At 36.8% G+C, this 19500-nt stretch overlaps 1 protein-coding gene across 16 annotated transcripts in view; it reads right to left on the bottom strand.

Moving 5' to 3' along the window:
• The window catches only part of APC (APC regulator of WNT signaling pathway), a 151521-nt gene that overhangs the window by 88327 nt on the left and 43694 nt on the right, over positions 1 to 19500 (bottom strand). For 8 of the 16 annotated variants that reach the window (XM_032274465.1, XM_032274447.1, XM_032274466.1 and 5 more), the window contains exon 2: positions 10866 to 11018. The exons of the other annotated variants lie outside the window; for them this stretch is intronic. In XM_032274465.1, coding sequence (XP_032130356.1) covers positions 10866 to 11000 — 135 coding nt within the window. In that variant the 5' untranslated portion in view covers positions 11001 to 11018. The remainder of the gene's footprint in view (positions 1 to 10865; positions 11019 to 19500) is intronic. 16 annotated transcript variants of the gene reach the window in all.

Here is a 19500-nt window from a genome sequence, read left to right on the forward strand (position 1 = left end):
TATTTTATCCAGTGTTTTTTAGTTGTTGAGTGGGACAGATTGCCCAGGGGGCTGCATACTGCATACAACCTAGAAAAGGTCCCTGATTTTGAAGAGTTTTTAAAAGAAAATGCAACACAATTGCAAAGCAGTTCCAAAGATAACGTTTTAAAAAGTTCTTTGAGAAATGGCAGCTTTTTAAATACATACATCATGTTGAAGGAGAGAATATTCATTTGTATTTTAAAATTCTGGAAGCTCAGTTTTAAAGATTAATTACATTATATTATCACACATTGTCTTAAAAGTATTTCAACATTTTAGAAACATTAGAAAATTATTCATTAGGCCTGGTGCAGTGGCTCATGCCTATAATTCCAGCACTTTGGGAGGCCGAGGTGGGCAGATCACGAGGTCAAGAGATTGAGACCATCCTGGCCAACGTGGTGAAACCCCATCTCTACTAAAAATACAAAAATTAGCTGGGTGTGGTGGTGCCAGCCTATAGTCCCAGCCGCTTGGGAGGCTGAGGCAGGAGAATTGCTTGAACCCGGAGGTGGAGGTAGCAGTGAGCTGAGATCATGTCACTGTACTCCAGCCTTGCAACAGACTGAGACTCCATTTCAAAAAAAGAAGAAAAAAAATTATTCATCAGAGATGAAATACACTGTAGTTATACCAGTAATATGAGCAACTGTGTCATTTCAGAGAGGCTGCTACTTGTACTACTTTTATTTATTTCAGTTTATCATAGTTATAGACACTTTGCTTTCTTTCTTTTTTTTAATTGTACTTTAGATTCCGGGGTACATGTACAGATCATGCAAGACTGTTGTAAAGGTACATTCATGGCAAGGTGGTTTGTTGCCACCACCCCCCCACCACGTATACCTGATATTTCTCCCCACATTATCCCTCCTCCACCCTCCCTCCTACTATCCCTTAAGTAGGCCCCCCACCATGGACCCCAGTCTGTGATGCTCCCCTCTATGCCCAAGTGTTCTCATTGATCAACACGCACCTATGAGTGAGAACATGTGGTGTTTGATTTTCTGTTCTTGTGTCAGTTTGCTGAGAATGATGGTTTCCAGGTTCATCCATGTCCCTACAAAGCACACAAACTCATCATTTTTTATGGCTGCATAGTATTCCATGGTGTATATGTACCACATTTTCTTTGTCCAGTCTATTACTGATGGCCATTTGCATTGGTTCCAGGTCTTTGATACTGTAAAGAGTGCTGCAATGACCATGCGTGTGCATGTGTCTTTATAATAGAATGATTTATAGTCCTTTGGGTATATACCCAGTAATGGAATTGCTGGGTCAAACAGAATTTCTATTTCTAGAACCTTCAGGAATTGCCACACTGTCTTCCACAATGGTTGAATTAATTGACACTCCCACCAACAGTGTAAAAGTGATCGTATTTCTCCACATCCTCTCCAGCATCTGTTGTCTCCAGATTTTTTAATGATTGCCACTCTAACTGGTGCAAGATGGTATCTCAATGTGGTTTTGATTTGCATTTCTCTAATGACCAGTGATGGTAAGTATTTTTTCATATGTTTGTTGGCTTCATATATGTCTTCTTTTGAAAAGTGTCTGTTCATATCCTTCGTCCACTTTTGGATGGGTTTGTTTGTTTTTTTCTTGTAAATCTGTTTCAGTTCTTTGTAGATTCTGGGTATTAGCCCTCTGTCAGATGGCTGGATTGCAAAAATGTTTTCCCATTCTGTTGGTTGCCGATTCACTCTAATGACTGTTTCTTTTGCTGTACAGAGGCTCTGAAGTTTAATTAGATCCCATTTGTCTATTTTGGCTTTTGTTGCCAATGCTTTAGGTGTTTTAGTCATAAAGTCCTTGCCTATGCCCATGTCCTGAATGGTTTTGCCTAGGTTTTCTCCTAGGGTGTTCATGGTGTTAGGTCTTATGTTTAAGCCCTTAATCCATCTGGAGTTAATTTCAGTGTAAGGTGTCAGGAAGGGGTCCAGTTTCTGCTTTCTGTACATGGCTAGCCAGTTTTCCCAACACCATTTATTAAACAGGAGATCCATTCCCCATTGCTTGTTTTTGGCAGGTTTGTCAAAGATCAGATGGTTGTAGATGTGTGGTATTGCTCTGGAGGCCTCTATTCTGTTCCACCGGTCTGTCTCTGTTTTGATACCAGTACCATGCTGTTTTGATTATGTTGCCTTGTAGTATAGCTTGAAGTCAGGTAGCATGATGCCTCCAGCTTTGTTCTTTTTGCTTAGGATTGTTTTGGCTATGCAGGCTCTCTTTTGGTTCCATACGAAGTTTAAAGTGGTTTTTTCCAGTTCTGTGAAGAAAGTCATTGGTAGTTTGATGGGGATGGCGTTAAATCTATAAATTACTTTGGGTAGTATGGCCATTTTCACAATATTGATTCTTTCTAACCATGAGCATGGAATGTTTTTCCATCTGTTTGTGTCTTCTCTTATTTCCTTGAGCAGTGGTTTGTAGTTCTCCTTGAAGACAGCCTTTACCTCCTTTGTTAGTTGTATTCCTATGTATTTTATTCTCTTTGTAGCAATTGTGAATGGTAGTTTGCTCTTGATTTGGCTCTCTTTAAGTCTGTTATTGGTGTATGGGAATGTTTGTGATTTCTGCACATTGATTTTGTATCGTGAGACTTTGTTGAAGTCACTTATCAGCTTAAGGAGAGTTTGGGCTGAGGTGACGGTGTCTTCTAAATATACAATCATGTCATCTGCAAATAGAGACAATTTAACTTCCTCCTTTCCTAACTGAATACCCTTTATTTCTTTTTCTTGCCTGATTGCTCTGGCTAAAACTTCCAACACTATATTGAATAAGAGTGGAGAGAGAGGGCATCCTGGTCTAGTGCCAGATTTTAAAGGGAATGCTTCCAGTTTTTGCACATTCAGTATGATGCTGGCTGTAGGTTTCTTGTAAAAGCTTTTAATAGGTTCCATCGATACCTAGTTTATTGAGAGTTTTTAGCATAAAGGGCTGTTGAATTTTGTCAAAGGCCTTCTCTGCATCTACTGAGATAATCATGTGGTTTTGTCTTTGGTTCTATTTATGTGGTGGATTACATTTATGGACTTGCGTATGTTGAACCAGCCTTGCATTCCCGGGATGAAGCCTACTTGATCATGATGGATAAGCTTTTTGATGTGATGTTGCAATTGGTTTGCCAGTATTTTATTGAAGATTTTTGCATCTACGTTCATCATGGAGACTGACCTGAAGTTTTCTTTTTTGTTGAGTCTCTGCTGGGTTTTGGTATCGAGATGATGTTGGTCTCCTGAAATGAGTGGGAGAGGATTCCCTCTTTTTGGATTGTTTGGAATAGTTTCAGAATGATTGGTACCAGCTCCTCTTTGTATGTCTGGTAGAATTCGGCTGTGAACCTGTCTGGACCTGGACTTTTTTTGGTTGGTAGGCTATTAATTGCTGCCTCAACTTCAGCCCTTGTTATTGGTCTATTTAGGGTTTCAACTTCTTCCTGTTTTAGTTTTGGTAGGGTGCAAGTGTCCATGAATTTATCCATTTCTTCCAGGTTTACTGGTTTATGTGCATAGGCTGTTTGTAGTAATCTCTGATGGTAATTTGTATTTCTGTGGGATCAGTGGCGATATCCCATTTATCACTTTTTATTGCATCTATTTGATTCTTCTCTCTTTTCTATTAATCTGGCTAGTGGTCTGTCTATTTTGTTGATCTTTTCAAAAAACCAGCTCCTGGATTTATTGATTTTTTTGAAGGGTTTTTTGTGTCTCTGTCTCCTTCATTTCTGCTCTGATCTTAGTTATTTCCTGTCTTCTGCTAGCTTTTGAGTTTTTTTGATCTTGCTCCTCTAGCTCTTTCCATTTTGATGATAGGGTGTCGGTTTTAGGTCCTTCCTCATTTCACATGTGGGCATTTATTGTTATAAATTTCCCTCTAGACACTGCTTTAAATGTGCCCCAGAGATTCTGCTATGTTGTGTCTTTGTTCTCATTGGTTTCAAAGAACATCTTTATTTCTGCCTTCATTTCATTGTTTATCCAGTCAACATTCAGGAGCCAGTTGTTCAGCTTCCATGAAGTTATGAGGTTTTGGGTTAGTTTCTTAATCCTGAGATCTAATTTGATTGCACTGTGGTCTGAGAGACTGTTTGTTATGATTTTCATTTTTATGCATTTGCTGAGGAATGATTTACTTCTAATTGTGTGGTCAATTTTAGAGTAAGTGCGATGTGGTTCTGAGATGAATGTATATTCTGTGGCTGCAGGATGAAGAGTCCTGGAGATGTCTATTAGGTCCACTTGTTCCAGTTCTGCATTCAAGTTGTGTATATCCTTACTGATTTTCTGTCTTGTTGATCTGTCTAATGTTGACAGTGGAGTGTTAAAGTCTCCCAGTATTATAGTGTGGGAGTCTAAGTCTCTTCGCAGGTGATTAAGAACTTGCTTTATGTATCTGGGCACTCCTATATTGGGTGCATATATATTTAGGATAGTTAGCTCTTCTTGTTGTATTGATCCTTTCACCATTATGTAGTGTCCTTCTTTGTCTCTTTTGATCTTTGTGGGTTTAAAGTCGATTTTATCTGAGACTAAAACTGCAACCCCTGCTTTTTTTTTTTTTTTGCTCTCCATTTGCTTGGTAGATCTTCCATCCCCTTATTTTGAGTCTATGTGTGTCTGCTTGTGAGATGGGTCTCCTGAATATAGCACCCTGATGGGTTTTGACTTTTTACCCAGTTTGCCAGTCTGTGTCTTTTGATTGGGGCATTTAGGTCATTTATATTTAACATTAATATTGTTATGTGTGAATTTGATCCTGCCATTTTGTTACTTGTTTGTTTTGCCCATTGGTCGATGCAGTTTCCTCACTGCAACATTGGTTTTTACCACTGAGTTCATTTTTGCAGTGGCTGGTACTGGATGTTTTTTTTCTGTGTTTAGTGCTTCCTTCAGGAGCTCTTGTAGTGCAGATCTGGTGGTGATAAAATCTCTCAGTAATTGCTTGTCCGTAAAGGATTTTATTTCTCCTTCACTAATGAAGCTTACTTTGGCTGGATATGAGTTTCTGGGTAAAGTTTTTTTTTTTTTTAAGGATGTTGAATATTGGTCCCCACTCTTGTCTGGCTTGTAGGATTTCTGCTGAGAAATCTGCTGTGAGTCTGATGGGCTTTCCTTTGTGGGTGACCCAAATTTTCTCTCTGGCTGCCCTTACCATTTTTTCCTTCACTTCAACCCTGGTGAATCTGACGATTATGTGCCTTGGGGTTGCTCTTCTTGAGGAGTATCTCTGCGGTGTTCTTTGTATATCCTGTATTTGAATGTTGGCCTGCTTTGCTTTGTTGGGGAAGTTCTCCTGGGTAATATTTTGAAGAGTGTTTTCCAGTTGGGATTCATTTTTCCTGTCCTCTTCAGGTATATCAATCAAGTGTAGATTAGGTCTTTTCACATAATCCCATATTTCTTGGAGGCTTTGTTCATTTCTTTTCACTCTTTTTTCTCTTTTCTTGCCTTCCCTTTTCATTTCATTGAGTTGATCTTCGATCTCTGATATCCTTTCTTCTGCTTGGCTGATTCAGCTATTGAAACTTGTGTATGCTTCACGAAGTTCTTGTGTTGTGTTTTCCAGCTCCATCAAGTCATTCATATTCTTTTCTAGGCTGGTTATTGTAGTTAGCATTTCATCTAATCTTTTCTCAAGGTTCTTAGTTTCTTTGCATTGAGTTAAAACATGTCATTTTAGTTCAGAAAAGTTTGTTATTACCCATCTTCTGAAGCCTGCTTCTGTCAGTTCGTCAAAATCTTTTTCTGACCTGTTTTGTTGCCGTGCTGGTGAGTCGTTGTGATCTCTCTGGAGAGGAGCAGCACTCTGATCTTTGATGTTTTTGTCCTTTTTATGCTGGTTTCTTCCCATCTTCTCTGAGTGGACGCCCTTTCTGTTAAAGTTGGGGTTATTTCTCCTGTATGAGGCTTTTTTTTTTTTAACGCAGGTGTCAGTGTGCCACTTTAGATAGTCTGCCCATTGTCTGCCTGTGGAGGTGCTGCTGGGTTGCCTTGGTCTCAGCCAGGCTGCTGTTTATTCTTGACCTGGTTTCTGTACTGCTGGGGTTAGCCCCGTCTTCCCAATGATGGGCTCTTTCCCTCTGCCTAGCCCTCTGTTCCCAGGTGGAGGTTGTGTTAACTGTGAAACTATCCCAGGAGAGGGACTCTGGTTGCTGGATCTTGTGGGAGAGAGGCCTGACTGGTCGTATCCCCCTCCCCGCTTTCAACTCTCCCTTCTGTGGGACGGGCAGTTCCTTTTCGAAAGCTTTCTCAGTATTAGTCCAAATCTCTGCCCTGGTCTGCGCTAACAAGGTACCAGTCTGGCTGGGGCTGCCAGCCTGGGCTGTCACTAGGGTCTGTGACTCTGAGTGGTTCTCAGCAAGGTGGTGTTTTCCTGGTCTGTGTGCTGCCGAAGTCTCAGAGTGAATTGCAGTATCTGATTCAGAGAACCGAGGAGGTGACACCTCCTGATCCTCCGTGCCTGATACACCTTCCAGGTGGGGCAATGCCCCACCTTGCTTCGGCTCGATGCCTTTGGCTGCTTTTGCTGCCTTTTTTTGGGGTTAATCCCTCTGTTCAACCAGTACCTTTAAAACAAAACTGGTACCTCGCTGGGAGAAGTGGATATCGCTCTGGTTCTGTCTCACTCGGTGGTAGTTATACTCTGGAGAAGTTTCCTTTCGGCCATCTTCTAGCTGTTTTCTATAGATGCTTTTCATTACCAGATAAAAGTATACTGGATAAATACATCTTCAAAATACATTCTGAAATGTTGATCTGAATTTTTGTTTTTTTCTTACTTTCTGAAAAGATATACTTTACATGTATATGGTTTCACAGCTTACAGACCAATTTATAAATATTAAATTTTGTCAAAGTACAAGAAAGATGTAAATGCTACACTAATAATTTGCCTACAGATAAATGCCTATACCATGCCATCTTTCAGCTTTTTAGCTCTATAATGCCGTATTTACCTTGTTGCTATGCTCAGCATTTTAAAGTCAATTAAAGAGCTCTAGGTAGGCCAGACACGGTGCTCACACCTATAATTTCAGCAATGTGAGAGGCCGAGACAGGTGGATTACCTGAGATCAGGAGTTTGAGACCAGCCTGGGCAACATGGCAAAACTCTGTCTCTACTAAAAATACAAATATTAGCCAGGCATGGTGGCAGGTGCTTGTAATCCCAGCTACTCCAGGGGCTGAAGCAGGAGAATCACTTTAGCCTGGGAGGTAGAGGTTACAATGAGCCAAAATGATGCCACTGCACTCCAGCCTGCATGACAAGAGCAAAACTGTCTAAAAGAAAAAGGGGTTGGGGGGAGAGCTCTAGCCCTGGAGTAAAAGGCACCACATATTTTTTTTTAAGTCCAGCTACAATTCTGCATTTATCTGATTTCATATCATCTAAATTCCATGTAATCTCTATTTTATTTTCATTGAAAAAATTTCAAACATATACCTAAGTATGGAGAAAATGATAACAAACCCTCATGTAACTTCATACTTCACATCAAGAATCAATTTATGGTCAGTTATGTCTCATCCACACCCATATCCACCTCTTCTATTTCCATCTCTCTGCCCCAGACTTATTTTGAAAATAAATCTCAGACATCATGCAACTTCTTTGATAAATATTTCAATATGTATGTTGAAACAAGGATTCTTTCTAAACACAAACACAATAATATCATTATACTTAAAAATAAATATTTCCTTAATAGACAGTGTTCACATTTCCCAACCCTTCAATACTTATTTCCCTGGCTGCTACAAAGACACAAAATGCCATGTAATCAAATAGCACGGCAGTATTCTCTTTTGCCACTAGATGGTACTACTGCATAAATGTTCGACTTTAATCTGGTTAGAGGACACAAACCTTTTGCTTTTTATTTATTTTTATTTTTTTTAAAAGACAAGGTCTGGCTCTGTTACCCAGGCTGGAGTGCAATCCTCTCACCTGAGCTTTCCTAGTAGCTGGGACCACAGGTGTGCACCACACCTGGCTAATTTTGTATCTTTTGTAGAGACAGTCTTGCCATGATGCCCAGGCTGGACTCAAATTCCTGAGCTCAAGCAATCTGCCTGCCTTGGCCTCCCAAAGTGCTAGGATTATAGGTGTGAGCCACTGCGCCCAGCCTCCTTTTACCTTTTTTGGGGATAAAAAGACTAATGATCAGGAAACATGATTCGAGTTTATATAAGGTATTACAAAGTCTAGCAAGTGATTTTGGGGGAAATAATCATTGTGTTAGATTAATTTTAATCCACAGTAGGAAGTGCCAATGGTTTCAAAAATGTCTACACAAAACTATTTTAACACAAACAGGTCATGGTTTATGCTCTTTCACAGCATAAAACCTTAAAAAGCAGATATAATTTTATTATAGGGCTGTAACTGTTACAGTACCACATGTCCAATTCTAAGAATATACATTATTGGATTCGCAAGACGTCTGTTGATGTACATGCTGAGTAAAATAAATTTATAATTGGTTTCAGGTATATCTGAAGTGCCACTATTCCTGATGTATATAGGGTGATCATCCTAAATTGAAGTCTGAAGTGCTCCAAAATCTTGAGCTTTCTGAACACTAACATGGCACTCAAAGGAAATGCTCAATGGAGCATTTCAGATTTTGGATTTTCAAATTAGGGACGCTCAAGAAGTATAATGCAAATATTTAAAAATCTGAAAACATAAAATCCAAAACACATCTGGTCTGATGCAATTTTGGATAAGGGATACTCAACTTGTATTATACCACACATATATGTGTGATCAACTAGATATTCCACTGTAGAAATTTGAGGGTGTGACTTGTATTATTACTCTGAGAGACATTCCACTTCAGTGTGGAGATGGATCTAAGGGTAAATCACATTGTCTCCCAAATATGAGTTTTGAATTTGCTAAATGAGTTAAACAGAAACTTTAAAAAAGAGATCTCAGAGTTCTACACTACAAAACAGACATGTACTATCTAAATAGGCCTGCCAGGAGGAATTCTCTGCAAAATATACCATATCAAAGTAGATGAAATAACATTTTAATTTTGTATTTTGAAACTTTTAAAAACAAATACCATGTATAACAATTTGAGATGTAATGTGTTGATCAGTGTTAAAATACCAAATTGTTCTTTTTTTTTTTTTTTTTTTTTTTTTTAGAGATGGAGTTTCGCTCGTTACCCAGGCTGGAGTGCAATGGCGCGATCTCGGCTCACCGCAACCTCCGCCTCCTGGGTTCAGGCAATTCTCCTGCCCCAGCCTCCTGAGTCGCTGGGATTACAGGCACGCGCCACCATGCCCAGCTAATTTTTTGTAGTTTTAGTAGAGACGGGGTTTCACCATGTTGACCAGGATGGTCTCGATCTCTTGACCTCGTGATCCACCCGCCTCGGCCTCCCACAGTGCTGGGATCACAGGCTTGAGCCACTGCGCCCGGCCCAAATTGTTCTTTTATAACCTGTTAGATAACTAATGCAGGTCTTTTTAGGTCACCCATAGTTTGTGGCAAGAACAAAATGTTTATTTATAGTCTACTTTACTTCCCAAGGGTTTGCAGTAGATATCTTGGATGTCTGTCATTGCAGGGGGCAGTTTTACCACAGAAGAGGGTAATTAGAGTAGAAAAGATTGACAGAGAGATGGAAAGAGAGAATAGGACACACGAGCAAAAGGTTGAACTGTGATGATACTGAATATAAAGGGTAAAAGAGAAGGAGAAACAGTTATCTCAGTGACACACAAAAGCCTGAAGAATAAGGGAGATCTTAATGCATAGGAAAAAGACTAGGATAGAATAGGAAATTAGTAAGGAACAATAGTAGTGAGCAGACAGGAAGAACTGAGCCAGGAGCTCAAATGTTAAAATAGCCAAGAGGCAGAAACAATACAAAGCAGGAACATTTTTTTTTTTTTATAAAGGAAGTTTTATGTATTTATTTATTTATTTTTGAGAATGGGGTTTTGCTATATTGCCCAGGCAGGTCTGAAACTCCTGGGCTCAAGCTATCCACCCATCACTGCCTCACTAAGAGCTGGGATTATAGGCGTGAGCCACCAAACCCCTTGGAAGTAATGTTTTTGTTGATGATGTCCAATTCTATGAAGTTATTAAATTTAGTCAGAAGAGAAACGGCTTAAGATACTGGGAATAAAAATGGCCAAAGTTTTAACCTCAATTATTTTGAAACTAGAACATTTTCCCCGCTACATACTATTTTATAACTTTTCTTGGAGGTTATCAGAACTTTTCAGTACTATTTGGCCAATTTTAGGGCATGGAAATCATCTAGACTAGCATGATGCCTGTACTTGCAAAATAAGGCAACTTAAGTCCTGAAGAATAACCAGAGGTCATATAGCTCAGTTTGTGGCAAAGCCAGGGATAGAACCAGGTACTGACTTTCAGTTCAGGGCTCTTCCCAGTGGGGCATCCTGATTTTCTTGATCATCTATCAACGCAGCACTTAAGGGGTGACAAGATCTGAGGGAGTTGGGGAGGAAGGCTATACTTAATATTCAAGATGTATTCTAAAATCATGAGGCTAGTTTCTACGAACTACACAGAAAACCCTGCCTCAGTATAGTGATGCTATATTTGGTCTCTTCTCTTTAATCTTAAAAAGAACTAAGAACTAACTAGCCATTGGAGTTTTATATTTATTTTCTTTACATGATTCACTGGATAAATTCAATATATCTTATAAAAATATAAATGCCAACTTCTACAAGAAAGATTTTACATATTATTGCTTAATTTATACCCCAAGTTTACAAGAGGGAATACTGAATAAAAATGGATAAACTACAATTTAAAAGTCACAGTCTTGATACCTTCATATTAGATGCCTCAGTTTCCAGTTTTGTAAGATGATTGGAATTATCTTCTAGCTCTTGTCGAAGATTTGAGTTCTCCATCTTCAGTGCCTCAACTTGCTTTAACAACTGATCATATGAAGCAGCAGCCATCCTTGGCTACCCTTGGACCTATAAGGTTAAAAAGGATTTTGAAATTCACTACTAAAAAAATTTAGTGGCTGCTTGTTTTTAAAGAAGGGGTAAAGGAAACAAAATTCTTAAGACATTTAAGAAGAAGAATTGTGCTAAAGTCTGCTAGTTTTTGGTTTCAAACAATATTGTTCGAGTAGCAGCATCTTTCTAAGAGGATGAAACAGTGGAATCTTAGTTCAAGACAAATGAAATTAAAATGGAAGGGAGAACTTCAGTTGTGTCTGAATACATTTGTCTTTTCACAGATGGATAAAATTTCTATCAAGTAATAATTTCTTCAAGGTTTTAAAGGTATTTGACCCATTCTTACAGGCAAAATTTGGGAAATGTAATTATGATAAAAATTTATTTATATTAATAATACTATTTTATTTCTGAATTTTGTCTGATAGTCACAGAATTTTAAAGTCAAATGGATGAATGAGATTACATATTTCATTTCATACTTTTCATTTGATAAAAGGCTAATCTTGCACATCCTCCATGGTGAAATAGTTCTGAAGTTCTAAGATCTCATTAAAAGGCAAACATTTAACAAAATGGACATGAAGGAGAGCATTAAATGAAGACTTTAAGCCTTTTAAATAGAAAGATAATAAATAAGAATTACTAACATAAAGTTCTACTACATTTATTGAAAATGTTGACTATAATGGCTCATGCAATGGCATATGTGGTCTTGGGATCTGCTGTCTTCAAACTGAGGCAGAAAGACACCTAAAGAGAATGGATGACCTTAGGAGTAAAGACTGTCAAAAAGAAAAATGAAGCAGAGTCTGGCAGCTAATTATAACTGGGAAAGAAGAGGGGAGACAAAGAAGATACAAAAGATAGCCAGGTAATAACAGGACCTTAGAATGCTAGGAGTTATATTAAGATTAACCAAATAAGATTCAGGAGATCCACATTCTCTTTTTAGTTTAGGTCAAATCATTGTGGAATAAAATCCTGCCTATCTTTATTATTTAACAGCTAATAAGTATTAGGTAGTTTGCACTTAAAAATATTGACATTGAATAAATGCTTCTATAATATGAAATCCACTACAAAGAATAGGGCAGACAGGTTGTAACACTGACTAGTCATGACAAAACTGGAGTTCAGCAATTGGAAGACTCTACCAAAGGAAATCTAGATCTAGTTAGTTCTGCCACGGCTAGAATCAACAATAAACCTGGTACAATCCAATGACATCTGAGGAGGAAGGAGAGTCCTGCAGGTGGCGATCACCTACAAAAGTATTTATGGTTGAAAAAAATTGAGTCTTGTGTGTTACTTTTAGACCTGGTCATGATTTAATCTATGCCCCTTCATTTCAATTCATTTCACAATTTGTAAATGGACGTTTACAATCTACTTTAACAACAGGGATATTGTTAGGATTAATAACAAAAGATAGGCTGAAAAATAAAAGTACTATGTAAATGTAAGTTATGAATATAATATACATGTAACATAACTTCTTCAGTAAGAAATAATATTGACTTATAGTTAAAACCTCTCCTCTGACCAATGCACAAAAGGTGAAGAAGTGATCCAACCAAAGAAGACATTTCAAAAATAAAGAAAAAATCTATAGGAGTGATCATTATTTTGTTTCACATCATATCATTAATAAGCAGGACTGAAAATCTCCAGCACATTATAAACCACATGACAGAGGTAGGCATCAGACAGAATTTGAATAATGTGAGCTTTGAAATTTCTCATTTCAAATAAAATTAACAGGTATTACATCAAAATAATAACATAAGAGAAAAGGTAGTAACAGAGAAAAAAACACACACAAGTATATTGAGACACAGAAGTTATAACCTTATGCAATCACAAAAACAGCCAGATGGGCAAGATGAGCAGAGACTGCCAAAAGTATTCTTCATTAGAGGAATAAAAATATAACTCTTCAGATGAATGATTAAACCTTTAATCATCTTTTTTCCCCCTAACTCGAGAACTCCAACCATTAAAGTTCTTTGTGCTCTAGAAAGAATCTAATTTTACGGGGGAAAAAAAGATGTTTCATGGAAGAATATCCAATTTTATACTTTATACTGTTAGGATGTTGCAGCCATCCTTCCCTAATCCAAAACTTCTTTATACAAAATTTGTGAAGTCATAAATTTACTTTGGAATGTCTTTTTTGTAATTACAAAAATTGAATACCAAATATATCTTTAAAACGTTTTTAAAAATTTTAAACTTGTGTGATCACATTACAGCTGTGATACACCATGAAATGGGGAAAACCTCCCAATCTTTCACTTTACTGAGAACATGCAAACATCTCAATTTGTTTTTCTGTGGCTAAGATGACCACTGAAGAGACTGCTCCACCTTGTAAATGTCGGGTAGGGGAGAAGAAAGCACAAGGACTGTTATCTAGACTTTTATTCAAATGTTCACTGGAAAAAAATGTACAAGTATTGTAAGAAATTAAAGCAAAGAAGCAAAAGATTTCAGGCTGGCAAAAAATAATCAGAATTAAATGTGGAGGATTATTATTTTTAGAAATTCGAGATCACTTTTTTTTTTTACGTTGGGGAGCTGCTTTTATTGTTTTGTTTTCATGGAAAAACAAAGACATATTTTCCAGCATTTTTACATGTAATGAAGTAAGAGGAAAATATAAAGAAGGCAGGAAAGCAAAAGAATCACAAAAGACAATCTGCTCAACTCTATGCAAGGAAATTTGAAAACCCAAAACAGACAATTTACTGAAGATATAATCTATCAAAACTGATCCCAAAAGAGATGGAAAATCTAATATAACTTACAATGAAAAAGTCACTATTAGAAAATCAATTATAACATTTAACATAATAGATCTACGTGGGAAAAAAATCATATATTCATGCCAAAGATGACGAAAAGACATTTTACAAATTCGATACCCATTCCTGTTGAAAATACTGAATAAAAAAACAACACCTCTTTAATATGATCTATCAGCCCCAAAGTCAACAGCATACTTAATGTGGAAACACTGGAAGTAGTCCTATAGTCAGGGTATCACTCTATTAGTCATAATATTAGCCAACACTAATTAATAAATAAAATTAGAAAAGGAACATTACTTACAGGTAACATAATTATATACCTGGAATATACAAAAGCATCAATCAAGTATTATTATAATAACATAATTTGGTAACATAGTGTAGTACAAAATATACAGAAATCATTTCTTTATAGGGGAGAGAAACCAGACGGAAGATAAATGAAAGAAAAGGTCCTATTTATAACAAAAAAAAATTAAAATATCTGAGCATAAACTGCACAAAGAGTCCAAAACATACATGGCAAAAATGATGAGATATTTCTGAAAGATAGAAGACTTCAACAAACGGAAAGACATATCTTATTCTGGTATACCAAGATTCAGCATCATAAAGGTGCCATTTCTCCCTAAGTTAACTTATAAATTTTACAGTCTCAATGAAAATACTATATGAAGTTTTTATTTTCTACAGTTATAAATTTAAAAAATAGAAAACATGAAAGAAGAGCAGGGAGTAAACTGACTACATATTAAAATATTGTACAAAGCCTTTACAACTAAAACTGTATGTATGTAGTTAACTATATTGTTCCAATAGATTAGATTTTTAGTTTTGATAATCGTAGTAGGGATATACAAGCTGTTAATTATTTGGGGAATCTGTAAAGAGTATATAGAAAAACTCTCTGTACTATTTTTCCAACTCTTCTGTAAGTCCAAAGTTACTTAAAAGTTTTTTTTTTTTTAAGTTACAATACCAGTATAGAAATAAATCAACCACAAGAATACAATGTTTAAAATCCAGAAGTAAATATATTTAAATACAGTATATGATAAAAGTAGCATCTCAATACTTGTAAAAAAATGGAATTTAAATTGGTGCTGGGAAATAGGACAGCCATGAGGAAAAAGAAAAAACTGCATCTATTCCTCATACAACACACTAGCATAACTTGCAAAAAGGGAGAGATTTCAACGTTTGATAAACATTTCATTGCTAATGAAAGCAGACTCTTTTTTAAAAAGTAAACATATTTAAACAGCATATATCCTCTTCAAAGGATGGTTTGGAACATTTTTATTTTAATTTGTTTAATGGGTGTAAGAAGTCCAAGTAGAGTTCTCTGAAGTAATTAGGTCCATTACTAGACCAGGAGTAATAAAGGAGATTCTTAGGGTACTTCAAACAAATGGGAAAGTTTCTATTTGTTATAAAAGCACAACTACATTAAATAGTGCAAATCTGTATTGTGAAATATTACATTGGTATTAAAAAGAATGAGGCTGAGATAAGAATGAGGTTGATGTAAAAACAAAACAAAACAAAAAAACAGGCAAAAGTTAAAAAAAAAAAAAGACAGAGAGAATGCTGACAAAAAGACTGTCTTATGTGGTCCCTCCTGTTCCAGTAAAAACAAAGGAGTGCATAAGAATACAAAATAACACTTAAAGAACATAAATACCGTCATTGCTTATAGAATCAAGGTATGATTTCTGGTGGTAAGCCTTCCTTTTTATTACACACCCTTTGAAGAGTTTGAAAGGCAAAGCATTGGCAGGGTGGCGGTGGCTTACACCTATAATCCCAGCACTTTGGGAGGCAGAGGTGGACAGATTACTTGAGGTTAGGAGTTCAAGATCAGTCTGGCCAACATGGTGAAACCACCTCTCTACTTAAAATACAAAAATTAGGCAGGCATGGTGGCATATGTATCTAATCCCAGCTACTCGGGAGGCTGAGGTGGGAGAATAGCTTGAACCTGGGAGGTGGAGGGTGCAGTGAGCCAAATTTGCACCACTGCACTACAGCCTGGGTGACACAGCAAGACTCTGTCTCAAAAAAAAAAAAAAAAAGTAAAACAAAAGCATCCAAAATGAACCTGAATTAAAAGAAAAGAACGAGTTGTTTTTTTAAAAAAAGACTAAGATTAGAGAGAAAAAACAAACCAATCTCCAAACATATTAAAAAAAAAAAAAAGATTCTAGGGAGGAGGAATTGATTCAAGAAGAACAGAAAACCTTAATAGTTCTACAACTACTAAAAAATTGGAGCAGTAAGTATTAATATCTTTCCCCTCCTCCTCCAAACCCTTCAAAACACCAAATCCAAATGGTTTTGCAAACATCTTCTACCCAACTATTTTTTTTTCTTTTGAGATGGAGTCTTACTCTGTCACCCAGGCTGGAGTGCAGTGGTGCAACCTCGGCTTAGTGCAACCTCTGCCTCCTGGGTTCAAGCGATTCTCTTGCCTCAGTCTCCCTAGTAGCTGGGATTATAGAAACCCACCACCATGCCCAGCTGATTTTTATATTTTTAGTAGAGACAAGATTTCACCATGTTGGCCAGGCTGGTCTGGAACTCCTGACTTCAGGTGATCCACCCACCTCAGCCTCCCAAAGTGCTGGGATTACAGGAATGAGCCGCCTTGTCTGGCTCCAAACCTTTAATGAGCAAATCATTCCAATCTTACACAAATGCTTCCAAGGATGGAAGAATAGGAAATATTTTCCAATGCATTCCATGAAGGCAGTCTAACCATGACATAAAGGTCAAAGACAGTGTGAAAAAGAATAATTATAGGCTAATATTTACAAATATTGATTCAAAAAATCTAAACAAGATTATCAGGAAGCAGAATATAATAGCACATGATAAAGAAACTACAGCAGAACAAAGCTGAGTTTATTCCAGGAACACAAGGAGAGTGCAATATGAGATCATTTATATGTGTCACTCACTACATTAAAAATACTAAAGAAAACCATCTTAAAGAAAAAAACTTTCCATAAAAACCTGGAAATAGGAGGAAAACTGTCAAACCTAAAGTAAATTTCATTCTTTTTTTCTGAGACAGGGTTTCGTTCTGTCACCTAGGCTTACCACAGCCTTAACCTCCCTGGCTCAAGTAACTCTCCTGCTTCAACCTCTCGAGTCACTGGAACTAAAGACACAAGCTACCATGCCCAGCTAATTTTGTAAATTTCATTCTTTTTTTTTTTTTTTTCCCAGATGGAGTCTTGCGCTGTTGCCCAGGATGGAATGCAGTAACATGATCTGGACTCACTGTAACCTCCGTCTTCCAGGTTTGGCAATTCTCATACCTCTGCCTCCTGAGTAGCTGGGATTACAGGTGCCCACCACCACATCCAGCTAATTTTTGTATTTTTAGTAGAGATGGAGTTTTGCCACATTGTCTAGGCTGGTCTCGAGCTCCTGACCTCAAGTGATGCACCTGCCTCTGCCTCCCAAACTGCTAGGATTACAGGCACTTCACACCCAGCCATAAACTTCACTCTTAATAGTGAAATGTTACAGACATTCTCTTTAAAATCAGGAACAAGATGTCTACCATCCATACTTTCATTCAACATAATCTTGGAAGTCCTAATTCACACAGTAAAATTTAAAAAAGAGAAAGTGTAATGATTGGAAAGAAAGAAAACAGAAAAATCTTAATATAAAAATTGTATGCTTGCCAGATACAAAATCAATAACAGACAAAAAAGTTTTTAATTCCAAGCAGAATTCACCTTATCCGTTTTAATTCTTTTTTCATTAACAAAACCATTTCCTATTTCTCTTTCTCTTCCCTACTAAGGCCCCATAGGTGGTGATACTCAGTCTTCTATCTGCTGTATTCTTTCCCCACTCTTACCTTTGCTTACATTGTGTAATAGCTACATAACACTGGCTAGATCTACCCAGGAGCATACCAAGTGTGGGCAAGCCCCAAGATGGCCATCCCAATTACCAGGAACAGGGGATGGCAAACATTTTCTGTAAAGGCCAGATAATAAATATTATAAGGCTTTGTGGGCCATATGATTTCTGTTGCAACTACTTGACTTTGTAGCTATAGCATAAAAGCAGCCCTAAACACATAAATAGATGGGCATGCCTGTGCTCCAATAAAACTTAATTTACAAAAACAGATGGCCTAAAGCATAATTTCCCAATTTGGATTTTCACATACCCCAAGGTAACCCAAATAATTTCAAAGGCTATTTAGAAATTCCTAATATTAAAATTAGTATTTTACTTTTAAATACTAAATTTCCAACCTGCTATGTTGGACTAGGAACACAGTCCAACTAGGACTAAAACTAGAGAACTAGGAAGTCTTAGAATCCTTGAATTTTTTTCAGCAATCATTTTTAATTTCCACAATTTCTTCATCTTCCAGAAATTTGTTATATCAATTTGGATGTCTCTTACTCTTTATGGCACTGTAAGTTCACATCTTTGTTTTTACTATCACTTTAATGAGGTCTTAGGAGAAAGAAGTAATACATTTGGGAGATTAATTCACCAGCTTGAATAAGAAATTTCACTTTACATTTAGATCTTTAATTCATAAGGTATTTTTACTGTTGTGTATGGCATGAGTGTAGTGTTCTAACTTTATTGTCTTTCATATGGATAACTGAAAGTAATAATAAATAGTGCAATTACATCAGCACTATTAAACAAACCATTTCTTTTCCACTGAACCGAAATGTATCTCTCATATGCCATGTTCTCATACATACTTAGAACAGTAACTATATTATATTTATATTAATTTGAGACAGAATCACATTTCCATACCAAGTCTTATTCAGAGCCTGAATAATTCAGGCTCTGCAATCAAATTTTCCAGCGTTCACTCACTGTCCCCCAACAAAAAAAGGTCCTATGCCTCTATGCCTTTCATATCAACTTTATCCCTGGATTTTTGGCTGAGTTGCTGTGAATGAAACACCACCACCCCACACCAAATACTGCTAATGGCCAGGTGTGGTGGTTCATGCCTATAATCCCAGCACTTTGGAAGGCTGAGGTGGGAGGATTACTTGAGACCAGCTTGGGTAACACAGTGTGACCCTGTCTCTTAACAAAAGAAAGAAAGGAAATCAAATATTGCTAGTACATATAAAAGCTACTCATTTTATTTAACCTGTAACCCTTGTGTGGCCACCTTATCAAATGATACTATGAATTCTAATAGGTTTTCCAGTGAGCATTTGCTGGGCATGCAATCATATAATCCATAAGTGATGATACCCGTGACTCTTCTTTCCTGCATTTATATCTAACTTCTTTTTGTTTTATTGTTAGCCTGAAACCTTAAAATGTCAACTAAATTATCATATTCCTGATTTTAATAAGAATGGAATATTATTTCACTTTAATATTCTTAGTCTTAGATTGCAGTAAATATTTTTTAACCTGTTTAGGCATTTTCCTTTGAATTTAAAGTTTTTATTAGTAATAGCGGCTGAATGCAAATAGCACTTTTTGATATAATCATATTTTTTTCTTTTAATTTCTTGATGTAGTCTGTTATAAAAGTTTTGAATGTTGACCTGTCCTCCATTCCTGAAATAAACCCCACTTGTTCATGTTTTATTCTTTCACAAGCCTATTGATTTTTCACTATTTCACTTAGAATTTTAAAAGAGAAAACAGTGTACAGTTTT

This window comes from Sapajus apella, unplaced genomic scaffold (genome assembly GCF_009761245.1).
Source record: "Sapajus apella isolate SASKATOON/1434 unplaced genomic scaffold, GSC_monkey_1.0 scaffold1, whole genome shotgun sequence".
NCBI classification, from domain to species: domain Eukaryota; kingdom Metazoa; phylum Chordata; class Mammalia; order Primates; family Cebidae; genus Sapajus; species Sapajus apella.